This window comes from Sodiomyces alkalinus, assembly GCF_003711515.1.
Source record: "Sodiomyces alkalinus F11 unplaced genomic scaffold SODALscaffold_1, whole genome shotgun sequence".
NCBI lineage: Eukaryota > Fungi > Ascomycota > Sordariomycetes > Glomerellales > Plectosphaerellaceae > Sodiomyces > Sodiomyces alkalinus.
In genome coordinates, this window is record NW_021167079.1 from 4,077,476 (window position 1) to 4,089,251 (window position 11,776).

At 53.0% G+C, this 11,776-nt stretch overlaps 4 protein-coding genes and 1 non-coding gene across 5 annotated transcripts; 4 read left to right on the forward strand and 1 right to left on the reverse strand.

The window, feature by feature from the left end:
• Positions 1 to 970: 970 nt before the first annotated feature.
• Positions 971 to 2,177, forward strand: SODALDRAFT_319357 (hypothetical protein; the record flags this gene model as incomplete). Its single annotated transcript, XM_028609447.1, has 3 exons — positions 971 to 1,113; positions 1,169 to 1,393; positions 1,457 to 2,177. 3 exons carry the CDS (start codon positions 971 to 973, stop codon positions 2,175 to 2,177), a joined length of 1,089 nt encoding a protein of 362 aa, XP_028470555.1.
• A 246-nt stretch (positions 2,178 to 2,423) lies between these two features.
• On the forward strand, positions 2,424 to 3,668 carry SODALDRAFT_326909 (hypothetical protein). Its single transcript, XM_028610295.1, has one exon. The coding sequence runs from the start codon at positions 2,553 to 2,555 to the stop codon at positions 3,483 to 3,485; it is 933 nt and encodes a 310-aa protein (XP_028470556.1). The 5' UTR covers positions 2,424 to 2,552; the 3' UTR covers positions 3,486 to 3,668.
• Positions 3,669 to 3,907: 239 nt separating this feature from the next.
• On the forward strand, positions 3,908 to 3,979 carry SODALDRAFT_t10. The gene has a single exon. It is a non-coding gene; the product is annotated as a tRNA-Ala (tRNA).
• A 170-nt stretch (positions 3,980 to 4,149) lies between these two features.
• Positions 4,150 to 5,734, reverse strand: SODALDRAFT_326910 (hypothetical protein). The gene has a single exon (XM_028610296.1). It carries the CDS (start codon positions 5,682 to 5,684, stop codon positions 4,389 to 4,391), a length of 1,296 nt encoding a protein of 431 aa, XP_028470557.1. The 5' UTR covers positions 5,685 to 5,734; the 3' UTR covers positions 4,150 to 4,388.
• Positions 5,735 to 8,397: 2,663 nt separating this feature from the next.
• SODALDRAFT_268726 (HPC2-domain-containing protein) lies at positions 8,398 to 10,449 on the forward strand (the record flags this gene model as incomplete). The annotated part of the gene is made up of 2 exons (XM_028607620.1): positions 8,398 to 10,040; positions 10,152 to 10,449. 2 exons carry the CDS (start codon positions 8,398 to 8,400, stop codon positions 10,447 to 10,449), a joined length of 1,941 nt encoding a protein of 646 aa, XP_028470558.1.
• Between the last annotated feature and the right edge of the window lie 1,327 nt (positions 10,450 to 11,776).

Genomic DNA, 11,776 nt, shown 5'->3' on the forward strand with positions numbered 1-11,776 from the left:
GTAGGCAGGGATCATGAGGTTTGTCGGCCAACTGCTCCATCCAGTGTCCACAGACACAACACCAGTCGCAGTCTCTTTTCTGGCCTACGAGGCCCACTGGAGCCCTTCATATGTTGATGTCGGTCATTTCATTGCAACGCATGGGCTCGGTATTAATTGCCGACTTTTGTATGTTTGCTTTGATGAACCTCTATTCATGCCGTTGGCGCCCGAAAAACAGCAGACTCGTTTGGCATCTCTTAATCGAGAAGCCGGTGCTGCACAGTGGGTGCCTACTTTACCATTTGCTCTCCACTTGGTAATCATAGGGCTGCCACACCAGTTGTCGAGATGTTCACGACTGCTTATGCAGGGCGTGATATAAGAGCGATCGACTACAGCCCCCGGGAAACAGAATCGCTCCTCGTCACGTCACAGGAACAGGCAAGATGCCCCAACTTATGTATATGTTCCGAGACGGCCCCGAGACAATTTCCCCAGTCCCCAGTGTCATGCACATGCCGACCTTCCTTGTCTGAGAGTCAGCCCTGGCGGCCGGGGCCCACTGCCCGGGGGCCTCGCTGCACATACGGCCCCGAGAGCAGCCTGATGGTCCCCCAAGGCGTTGTTGACTGACTCCTTGTCGGCCGTTACCAACCGCAGTCTTGGCCAACTGCACCCTTGATATATATTTAGATCGATGCTTGGCTTCTTCTAACAGGCGCTGATACTCTCTCTATTGTCGTCCACTCGCGGCTTTCCCTCTCCCAGAGGTCTTTATATATCGCCATGCGGGAAGGTCTTCTCAATACCGCCATTGTTTCTGCTTGCCGTTTGATCACTAATCTGCTGGTCTTTATCGCTCACGGAGTACCATAACCCGAGGGTCGGACAAGAGGTACGACCGTTTAACTCGTCAGTAGTCTATGCCCTTCTCCTCGACATGGTCCTCCATCGTAAGCAAGCCCAATTTGATAGGGCACACTGGAACATGACCATCTTACTGCCCTGTTGGCTATTCCAGTTTCTGCTCATTCTCTCCACCACCGGTCTCTTCTCATGGCGCCTTGGATTCACAGTCAACGACTACACGGAGGAGGAGGGAAGGGGTCATATACCAGGCGTAGAGCTTGTGTAAGCATTACGCGCCTTACAGAGTCCTACTGGTTTAGATGCTGACCAAGTCTAGATGGGAAATTCTGAACATAGCGCTGCCGGTCATCTCGCTAGTCTTGACCATTTATGAAATTATAAGGCTCCTCGCGGAAACGCTGACGCCGTGGACCATGCTTTTTACCCACGTTGTCAAGACCGTATGCGCCTGCGTGAGCTTGGCTGCTGACATCGTGATGTATCTGGAGAGGAACGACCGCCATTACACAATCGCTGGGTTGGCCCTTGATGTCGTGCTACTGTAAGCCTCGCCCTGTCAATGCGAGTGGGTCTTTGGTTGCCCAGCAGGCTGACTTTGTTTCAGTGTAATCATCCTTATACCCGGCATCTACTCGATCCGGATCTACCGCTGCCTCGCCGCCTTGGATGACTACCATCACCCTGCCAATACGAAAGGGTTTGGGTACAATGATATCGAACAACAGAAATTGGCGGCCAACAAGCGACTATCCATCCGCAGTCTGAGCGAGCGATCCCTGCGGCGTCTCTCCGCCTCCTCCTCGTCAGATAACGCCACAGACCCCTCTGATCCTGGGTCCGTGTCCCGAGTCTCGTCGTACTATACCCATGAGCGAGATACACAGTTCGAAAAGTACATGATCGAGAGGGCCTGGGCCCGCGGATTGGGTCACCAAAGCGATGCTTCCCTAGACCGCAGGGCAAGCAGTTCGACAGACAGGTCGGTCGCCAGTTCGAACCTCGACGTCGTGGTAGGAGGTGGCATGGTGTCGCACGGGAAGCCGGAGTGGGACAACCGAGGGAGAACACAAAGCTGGGATTGCGGGCATGTTCTGGTGGCCGTGCCCGAAGCGGACGAAGCACCAGGGGACAACACGGTTCATACGGACGAGGGGGAGGAGGGTGACCGGGTGGCACTCTTAGGCGGTCATAGAAGAACGGCTAGCAACGACACCAAAAGTGCGGGTGAGGATAATAGGGACGATAGGGGCACGATGCCTGGGGAGGAGCAGACAGGGTTAGGAAGTCCGGATCTTGGGGCGCAGAAGCGGAATAGAACGATGTAACGCTGGGAGGGGGAGAGCAATAAGGATACAAGAGATAGGATATTGATTTCATTGGACATCTCTGTTGTTTTCGTGGTCGTTACTCCAACGGCATTGAAGCCCGTCCGTGGGTTCATCGTTGTGGTAGACGATCGATGGCCCCAAAGGAAGAACTTCTGGTTTCTACGAACCGGGCTGGAACAGTGCATGCGAGGTATACAAGGACCTATTTTCATACCGATATGAGGAAGGTATAAAAATGGTCTCAAAAAAAAAAAAAAAAGGAAGAAAAAAAAGAAGAAAAAAAGAAGAAAAAAAGAAGAAAAAAAGAAGAAAAAAAGAAGAAGAAGAAGATGAAGGAAGGGTTGCGGGTGAAAAGTGGGTGAATATTCCCCAATGGCGGTTATTCAGCACCATCACGGGTCCTGTTGGATCAACGAACTCCACGAAGTTTGTAGGACGACGTCCACCCACCCATTCGTATATCAAGACCTGTCATTACACTCGCCAAACTCTCACACCATGGCGGAGGACGACATAACCTTTCACACTCAATTCGAAACATTTCGAGACTGTCTTTCTGACGTCTTAGTCGAGAGAATGACCAAGCCGTCCCGCAACAGCAAAACGAAGCGGCGACGGACGAAGAAAGACTCCCAGCCCCAGACCCTACCGAATTCCGTACCACAACATGACAATGATGAAGATGGCACAGCCGCCGAAGATCTTGCCGAATTCATCGACTACATCGCCAACCAAGCCTTCGAAAGTCTACCCGAGGATCTCCGTTCCCTCTCCCGTCCGGCATGGGCCGCCTCTCCCGACCTGCAATCCCGCTATGCGCTCCCCTTGACATCCTCCGACACCTCGGTTCTCATCCTGCCGACACTCGACCCGGCCATCGCCTCATCGCTCACCGCGTACGGCATCATCGACAACGACGACGCCGACGCAGTCCCTGCCCTGCTGGCGCCCGTGCTCACCGCCTACGTCACGACCATCACCACCACACCACCGCCTCCACGACAGGGCCGCGCCCAGGCGGAGGAAGAAGGGTGCGAGCTCTGTGGCCGGGACTGGGTGCCGCTGACGTATCACCACCTCATCCCGCGGTTCGTGCACGACAAGGCGCTTAAGCGCGGATGGCACCCCGCGGAGGCGCTTCAGAACGTGGCCTGGCTCTGCAGGCTGTGCCACTCTTTCGTGCATCGCTTCGCGTCACACGAGGAGCTTGCGAGGTATTACTTCACCGTTGACCGGTTGCTTGCCGAGGAGGAGGTTGTGAGGTTTGCGAGGTATGCCAGTCGGGTTCGGTGGAAGGGACGGTGATTCATTGTGACGGGATGGGATGGCAGAGAAGCTGCATGTAGTATGTCGCGTGGGTGCATCACTTGGCGAGTGAGGGACTGAAGCCTTTCCTTCTAGATCACGATTTACGGATGACGAAGCTGTACGGATATGTTATTTTGCAGATTCGCACCAGCGACTTTTCGTAGGCAGTTGAATATCAGATGTTTGAATAAGCTATGTACCTTGAAGCGCCGTGGAGCCTTCTCTTGGCTCTACTCGGCCATGTATTTGAAACATTGTCGCACATTGAACATTTCCTTCACTGTTTGTACACGGGAAGACCCTCGATAATACATACTTGTGGCATGCTACCAAAGGCTCTGAATGTAAGTTCCGACAAAAGAGTGTATTAAGCTATATGAGAAACATAAAGGGCAGTTTTGCAACAAAGTCACGCAATTGGGCGATTGGTTTAGTGGTATAACGTCTGCTTAGCATGCTGAAGGTCCCGCGTTCGATTCGCGGATTGTCCACATTCACTTTTTGGTGTATCTTCCACTGTACCTTCACTTCATTTTTTTTGTTTGGCCCTTATTTCGCTATCCATGAGCTCTGCATCTGAAACCGATCACTAAATTCAAATGGCCTTTAGTTTTTATTATATTACAAAGTCTTAATTCCAATAACTCCAGTAGTAATAAGCCTGGCACATTATGTAACTCCTAGCAATTATTAAGGATTAATTACACAGTATTTGCGGACACGATCCTACGGATACGAACAGATACCGAAGATCGTCTCGAATTGATTCAAGCACCATAAGATACCTACCCATATTTCGTCACTTTTCTGGATCTTTGGATTATCCTGTTTGATCGTAATTACTTCGTGAACATGCTCTCCCTCTGAATTCTCTTCGTAAACTTCCCATACCCACATTACTTATCTTCCTGACCACTTCGTTTTCCAACCCCCTCTCTCAAGCAGCCACAGTGCCTCCATGGCATACGCTTGGCTCCCTCGATGCCCGCGCTCATTCGTGGCTGCCTCGGCTAGGCTGTCCAGCACTCTCCCCTCCATAATGTTGTCCCATATGCCCCTCGCCATCGTATCCTCCTCGCCTGTTCCCCACTCCCCTTTCCCGAGACGATAGAGGATCCTCCCCAGAGTCTGGAACGCGATGCACCGCTGAGCTGGCACAGCGCTGCGCGCCAGTATCGCCAGCTCTTCGATGGTATACCCTGCCGCCTCGGGCGCCTTGCCGTGATGGTGAAGGCCTTTCGATACGGGAATAGTGCGGCTGAGCCGCGGGGGCAGGAGGGCCCCCCGGAAGTCGAACCGTAACGCCGAGATGGGGAGGGATTCTTGGCCCGGGTAGTAGGGCGAGTCCCGGTCGGCGGGGCTGTCAGCTGTAGGGATCGGTGCCATCCACGCAAGCTTGCTGGGGTCGGCGGGGAGAGTAGGGAAAAACTTCTTGTGTAAAGTATCAAGAAAGTCGGGGTCGGACGGATTGAGGTCTGGTAAAGCTGGTGGTGCCGGGAAATGCGTGCTGCCGGTGGGGGGCTGTTCGCTGATGGGGAAGAGGTCCGCTGGCGGCTGGGCTGGCGGCCGGTCCTCAACTTGAACCGCTGTCTCGGCTGTTGGTTTCGGTGATGTGGGCGTCGGTTGAGCAGGTGAAGGCGAGGGTTCAGATGCAGAGGTGCACGAAGCTTCACGTTCCCCCGGTGGTGTAAGATCAGCTTCAGCTTCGACCTTTATCTCCGGCGGATGCGAAATGGGCGCTTGTGATGATTCGGCTGGGGACTCAGGAATACTGAAGGGGTCATGCCCTTCCTTCTCGTCTATGTTTGCCCTTCTGAGTAGCCTTTCCAACAATGCTGGGCTGAGACCGTTCATCAGTTCCGCCCGCTCTTTCTCAATCTCCTCAGGTGTCATGTTCTCCAGCTTGGCTCTGTTCTCGCGATCGATGCGCCGCCGCTCCTCTGCCTCGAAGTCTTGGTTGGCCGCGTTTTCATCACTCCTTAACTCGCTATTAGGCCGTGCCGCTGCTCCCCCTGTTGCTGATGCATTCGTTCCTGGTGTCACTTGACGCTGTTGTTCGAAGGCTGACACCCGAGGCCGCCTTCTGTGTGCAGGGAAGCCGGTGGCTGAGACTTCATGTTCGTCGAATGCTGGGGGTGGCTTAACTTGGTCGGTATTCCGCTCAACAATATCGCCTATCAAGACACCTGAATACATTTTGCAGTTATTTTGTATGGAGGTGACCCCGGGGCGATGGCGGAAGATCTGAGAGAGGCAATGGAGTAATTAGACCGTGGGAGGGGCCCTACCTGATTTTCCTGAAGGCCAGATTATGTAATGCTCCTTGTACGGTGCACAGTCTACATACACGTACCTTACTTAAGGTCAGTAAGGTCAGGTACCTTAGCGAATAAAAAATGGGACCGATTGGGTACGTACCTCTGGACCTGGATGTACGGGCCCGCCCTCGGTGCATTAGCGTCGATCCCCGATTCTCCACAGTCAACACATGCTTTGGGACAGGTCGGTCTGTACTCCGTAGACGGCATACCCTGGGAAGTGTGAGCATGCATCCGACAGAAAGGTTGCAGAAGCAGAAGGAGTCGCAAAGAATGTGTTTCTGAACTTATAATGAGTAAAAAAAATAAAAAATGGTGCTCCGTAGGTACGCTGTGTGTGTGTGTGTGTGTGTCTACTTAACGTCTTCCAAGTTGGCAGTTCCCAGTGAATACTGGTACCGCGCCCCCTATTGAGCATCGGGCGGTGCGGTTTCTATGTATGTGTGCCCAGACCATACAGTGTCAGGTACGCCATCATATTCCATGCTCCATGACTTGTGAACAATTTTACCCGAAAGTACTCATCCCCTCACCTATCTATCTTAGTGAGGCCAAGACGGTGGGATTAAAATTCCGTGAATAGAGTGTTTTACGAAGGACATATTGGATGCCCTCACCGCAATATAACATCTGCAACTCATTTTCTCCGACTTTCTTCATGATAGATACTAAAGGCATGGCAATGGCGATCTAAATTATGGTATGGCGGAACAGCGGCTGGGGCCGTTTCTGCTCGGCAGGTAACACGGTGCAGGTTCCAGAAGCAGAAGCGCGCTTAAGTGGACCAGTCGGCTCGTTAACTCCAACTTGGAACGTTGGTGGGGCTTCCCAGTAAGGTTTCGTATGTACATAGGTACAGAGGTACGGAGTACATTACCGACCCCGCAGGTAGAAAGAAGTACCGTGTACTCAGCTACCTGCATATCCGCACCCCCAATTTCTTTTTGAAATGTTCCGGTACCTACTTCGTACCTTGAAATTTCGGGCTGACGTCTGACAGCACGACCCTCCTCTTCTCCCATAAGGTAGGTACTCTGCCGCACCCACCCCTGTAAACTGTGGGAGCCGCTTAAGGTACCGGCTTCGTGCATCCATGCGCGTCCCCAACCACGCGGCTTGGGTCTCCCAGATTCAGTGGTGCACCTACCTACCTTACCCACTAATGACTTCTACCATATAGTGTAGAACTTCCTTGGTGGTGTGTTTTTTCTTCTCCTTATTTGTTAGGAGAAGTACCTACTAGTAGTGAATAGTAGCAAATAAGGTACTATCTGTATCCATACTCCGTACTTTCCGTACCCATATATGTACGAACTCCTACCTTCCGATCTGGGTACTCGATATCTTATTTGCCCCGTTTTCACGCACAAGCCACAGTTGCCCCGAGGGACGGATCGGTTTGTCGGATGGGGGAATTTTAATGTATCGGCTGTGGTCCAAGTCATTGGGGTCGACCTCCCTTTATCCCCTTCCACAACCTTTTCTCACCTGTCGGAGGTCTGGCCCATCCCAACTCAGAATATCGGTACACCTCACATTTAGCCCCCCTCCCCATCTTCCCATGCCCTTTCATCCCATGCCCCCTTTCCCCCACTTCGACTTCCCTTCCCTCGGCGAATTATCGTCCCTGCGCGTGATGTATTATTCGTGCCTTAGTTGTTTCCGTGGCCAATTTGATCCCCATCCACACCCCATCCACACGGACCTCTTCAAGGCCTGCTCCGATCTTTCATCCGGCTTTAATAATGATTCCCTAAAATTTCTCTTGTAACCTGAACCTGCCCATTCACTCGTATCTCTTTTGGAGCCCCGTTTTTCCCTGCTTTCGCAATGCCGCCCAAACACTACCGAAAAACAGAACCGATTCTGCCTTCTCCAAAAACGTCGCCATCCCCATCATTCATTTCGCACAACCATTTCTCCTCTCTTCCTCCTTTTCCCCCCACCACAACCCAGCAAACTCGGTCGTCTACCACTCATTTCCATCAAGTAGACCGCTTCCCCTACAGTTTGCATCGGTCAAAAGCACTGCATTTTGTGCGGATCGCTCTGCTGGTTTCTCAGGTGCCCTTTTCCCCCTGATATCACTCCGGGCAGGGAAGGAGTTTCGGGGCTTTGAGCATTAGGATTGTCCAACGCAGCCAACCCGGTCACTGGGGGATGAGGTTATTCCCATATTCCACCCGACCTCCGACTCCGCACGATTTGGGTTCCCCCAAGATCCACCACTAATCACTTCGACTAGCCAGGAAGACCCAACCCGCATCCGGATTACATAATTTCTGAACTCGAAAAGTTCCACTGTCGCCTTTGAGACACGCCCTCGTCACTGATAGCGAGGCTATTCACAACACCCAACTAGGATTCCCGCGTTCGAACGTGGTGGTGCGCAAAAAAAAAAAAAAAAAAAAAAAAAAAAAAAAAAAGGGCAACCCCCAGATCGGATTGATTGAGTGATTACTTTCCAGGACGATACTGGAAATCCTTCAAGACCGGAGACACATTGAGAATCAGGATACACTGCTTTCATCTCTGATTTGCACTCGCGCTTTCTCTTCCCCTGTATTATGGCAACGGGAGGCGACTTTTGTATGCACCAGAGCCAAAGTCCATCCCCTGATCTTTCATCTCCCCTTTCGAGCCCCATAACAGAACCCAACTCCCAGCCAGCGACCCAAGCCAAATTCAACCACGAAATGGATATGGACGAGATCATAGTCGACCCATCGCAGCCCCGATTGGGAGAAACCCAGGCGACCGAACCGGAAGTTCGCCTTACTGCCGCTGGTTTGCCTAGAAAGAAGCCTGGTCGCAAACCTGGTTCGACGGTGAAGTCTAAGAATGCCGACGGCGCCCCTGCAACCGACGCGCCCAAGGTACGACGCCCTAGGAAGCCACGCGACCCCAATGCCCCCCCGGTGCAAAGGAAACGGAAGGGCGCACCCACCCAGGACGACGATTCTCCGCCCGGGGACTCCAAATCTCTCACCGCCCCTGGATCTAGACAACCCTCCATTGCACACTTGGTCGACCCCGATACCTCGTCATCGGCTCGGCGTACGCCTTCGTTCTCGCAGCACGAACACGTGCCCCAGAAAGCTCCCAAACGCGAAGAGCTTCCCCGCTCTATGCAGAGCATCTTGAATGCCGACCCGGAGCCCCCTCACTCGCTACATTTACAACGTCACCAATCCAACAGTACTGACGCTGCCCCTGCCCCCGCCGCTACTTCAACCCTGCCAACACGCACGAGCGGCCAGAGCTACGACCCTATCCGCGGTAACTACGATCCGGTACGTGGGATTTTCGGTAGCGCCACATCACCTCGTTCTGCGGCTCCGGTGGTGAACCGTGCCAGCGCATCTCCCTCTATCGCGAGCCTTGTCGATCCGATACCCAACGTAGCATCACCTTCCCGTCAGCCTCCTCAGCATGCTTCGGTCCAACAGCAGCAAACCCAACAAGCACGAGGCTCCGTTTCAAGACCGACGTCTCCTTTGCAGCCGGCCCGAGCTGCGCCTCCGCCCGTGGCGAAAACATCCGTGTCAGAGCTAAAGAAGCACGCACCGTCGCCGCCGGCCTCAAATACCAAAGCCGATGCAAAGCCCAAGGAAACAACTCTCACCGCAAGCGCCACTGCCTCCAAAAAGCCGTCACCGCGCCAGAAACCGCAAAAGTCGGCCACGGTCATATCGTCGCCGAAACTGGCAAGCCTCGATGAGACGCCCCTGGATCACAGCCGGTCGATTCTTGATTTTGGCAAGGCAGAGCCTGGCATGGAGATCCAAGCGCCGTCTATCGTTTTGCACATCCCACTCAAGGCCGGCGAAACGAACAAGTACGTCAATTTCATGCGCGAGGCTGAGGCGCGTTATGGATGGGACGCCCTTCACCCCCGCCTGGCGGCCCAGCGGGACCGAAAAGCTCGCATCGCGGCGGCTTCGGCCGCCTTAGAGAAGGCCGCGGCGGGCCAGGAATCGGGCGATGAGATGTCGGAGGATTCCGACAAGGAAGCCAGCAACGTCGAGATGGGCGGCATGGCGAGCGGGCAAGACGTTGTTGAAAAGCCCAAGAAGAAGAAACGCAATTTCAAAGAAGATGAGTATGACAAGGACGATGACTTTGTCGACGACTCGGAGCTCTTGTGGGAAGAGCAAGCCGCCGCTAGCCGGGATGGCTTCTTTGTATACTCTGGCCCTCTGATATCAGAGCCCGAGAAGCCGGCCAATAATGGGTATGAATCCCCCGCCAACCCACCCCCCTTTTTTCTTCTTCTTCTACTCTTTGCTTTTTGTCGCGCTTAGATGAGTGCGATATGTTCAAACAAGAGGCTAACTCGAAATAGCAATGATGGCCCCCCCAAACGCGGTCGTGGTAGTCGCGGCGGCCGTGGTGGCCGAGGGGGTGCAGCTCGCGGCGGTGCCGAAGGTGGAACTGGCCGAGGAGGGGGGCCGGGTTCCCGCGGAGGCCGTGGGTCGCGAGGAGGCTCTGCACCGCGCAAACCCCGGATTACCAAGTCGGAAAAAGAACAGCTAGAGCGGGAGAAGGCGGAGCGGCAGAAATTGGGCGAAGTAAACGGAAAGTCGGGCAATGCCTACTCTCTCCAGCCGCAAGCCCTTTCTCTTACCGGCGTTGGGGCTTAGCATGCTCTGAACATGGCACTACCCTGACAAAAGGGGAACTATTACATCCCAAAACGCTTTTCACCATCATTTTATCGCGATGGAAAACGACGAAACCTCCAGATGTTGGCGGTGACCAGCATCGCTACTCTCTCGGATGTTGGTCGGTCCACCTACTTCACAGAAACCCCGAGGCGCCTGGGTTCCAGACGAGAACCCGAAGTCTCAACCACGAGCGCCCAGGCAAATGGAATGAATCATTCCCCGGCCACTGACTACTGACCTGTCATTCCAGGTGTCGACGATGTGATTCACTCGAAACGATCCAGTCCTAGAGAGATTGGTGCTTCCCCCCCCCCCTTGTTGTTGTATCTTCTATCCTCTTTTTATTTGTTTATTGATTTCTCGTCGAGCGGTTTACTCGGGTGTCTGCAGGGAGAAATAGAGAGGTTTGGAAGGTCAAGTGATTGTTGGCGATGGCGTGGATTCTGGTCAGCTGGTCGACGGGGTGAAAGAGTCTTGGGAGGCACTGGGTTGTACTACTTATGATGGCGTGTCGTTTGTTTCGGGATTTGGCCAACATCGTTATGCCGGATGCTCAATGCTTCGGGCTTGATCAAGCATAAGAAAGGAGTACAGGCGGGCCTTGTTACGAGAGGTCTGACGGCGTTTGGCCAGGCTTTTTGACGGCGATCTAGGCCCTGGGATTTGATTCAGCGAAGGCAAAGGTCATTGACTCCTTCCGACACGCATGGCCTTTGTTTTGGGCACAACGCTATAGGGCCGAAATGTAGCTTTAATCAACAGTGTTTAATCAGTACATGAGGAATACTCTATGGACTATGCTTGAGTTGCGGACCATGGTGACCTGCTTTGTATTCCAGCGGTTGTGGTCATAGAGGTGGTTACTGAATATATATATGTATAGATAAGGTTAGGTACCTACCCTGGTATGAGGTTTAAGGTTAGAGTCTAGTAACTGGTCAGACAGTCGTAAATGTTAAAACTTTATGTTAGCAGCTCTACCTGTACGTCAGTTAAGGTCATAGGCCCAGACAAGGCGTGTTAATAGGTAGGTACCTTAGTAAGGGAGTCTGTTACCGATAACGTAAGGTAGACAGCAGAGACTCCTCTATTGTACTCAGTACCTTATCGTACTTAGTAATCAGCAATTGGTTCTGTTCACCGCCTAAAACCAGGGACCCCGACTAGGTACAGTGGGTGAGCAATAATTTCGGTACATTTTAAAGATGCAGTGATTCGTTACTTTTGCAACATAATATGGTTCTGCCCTGATATAAAAGTGTTCCCCAAAAGTTTCGAGGCATTCTACTTTGGGTTATCCCGA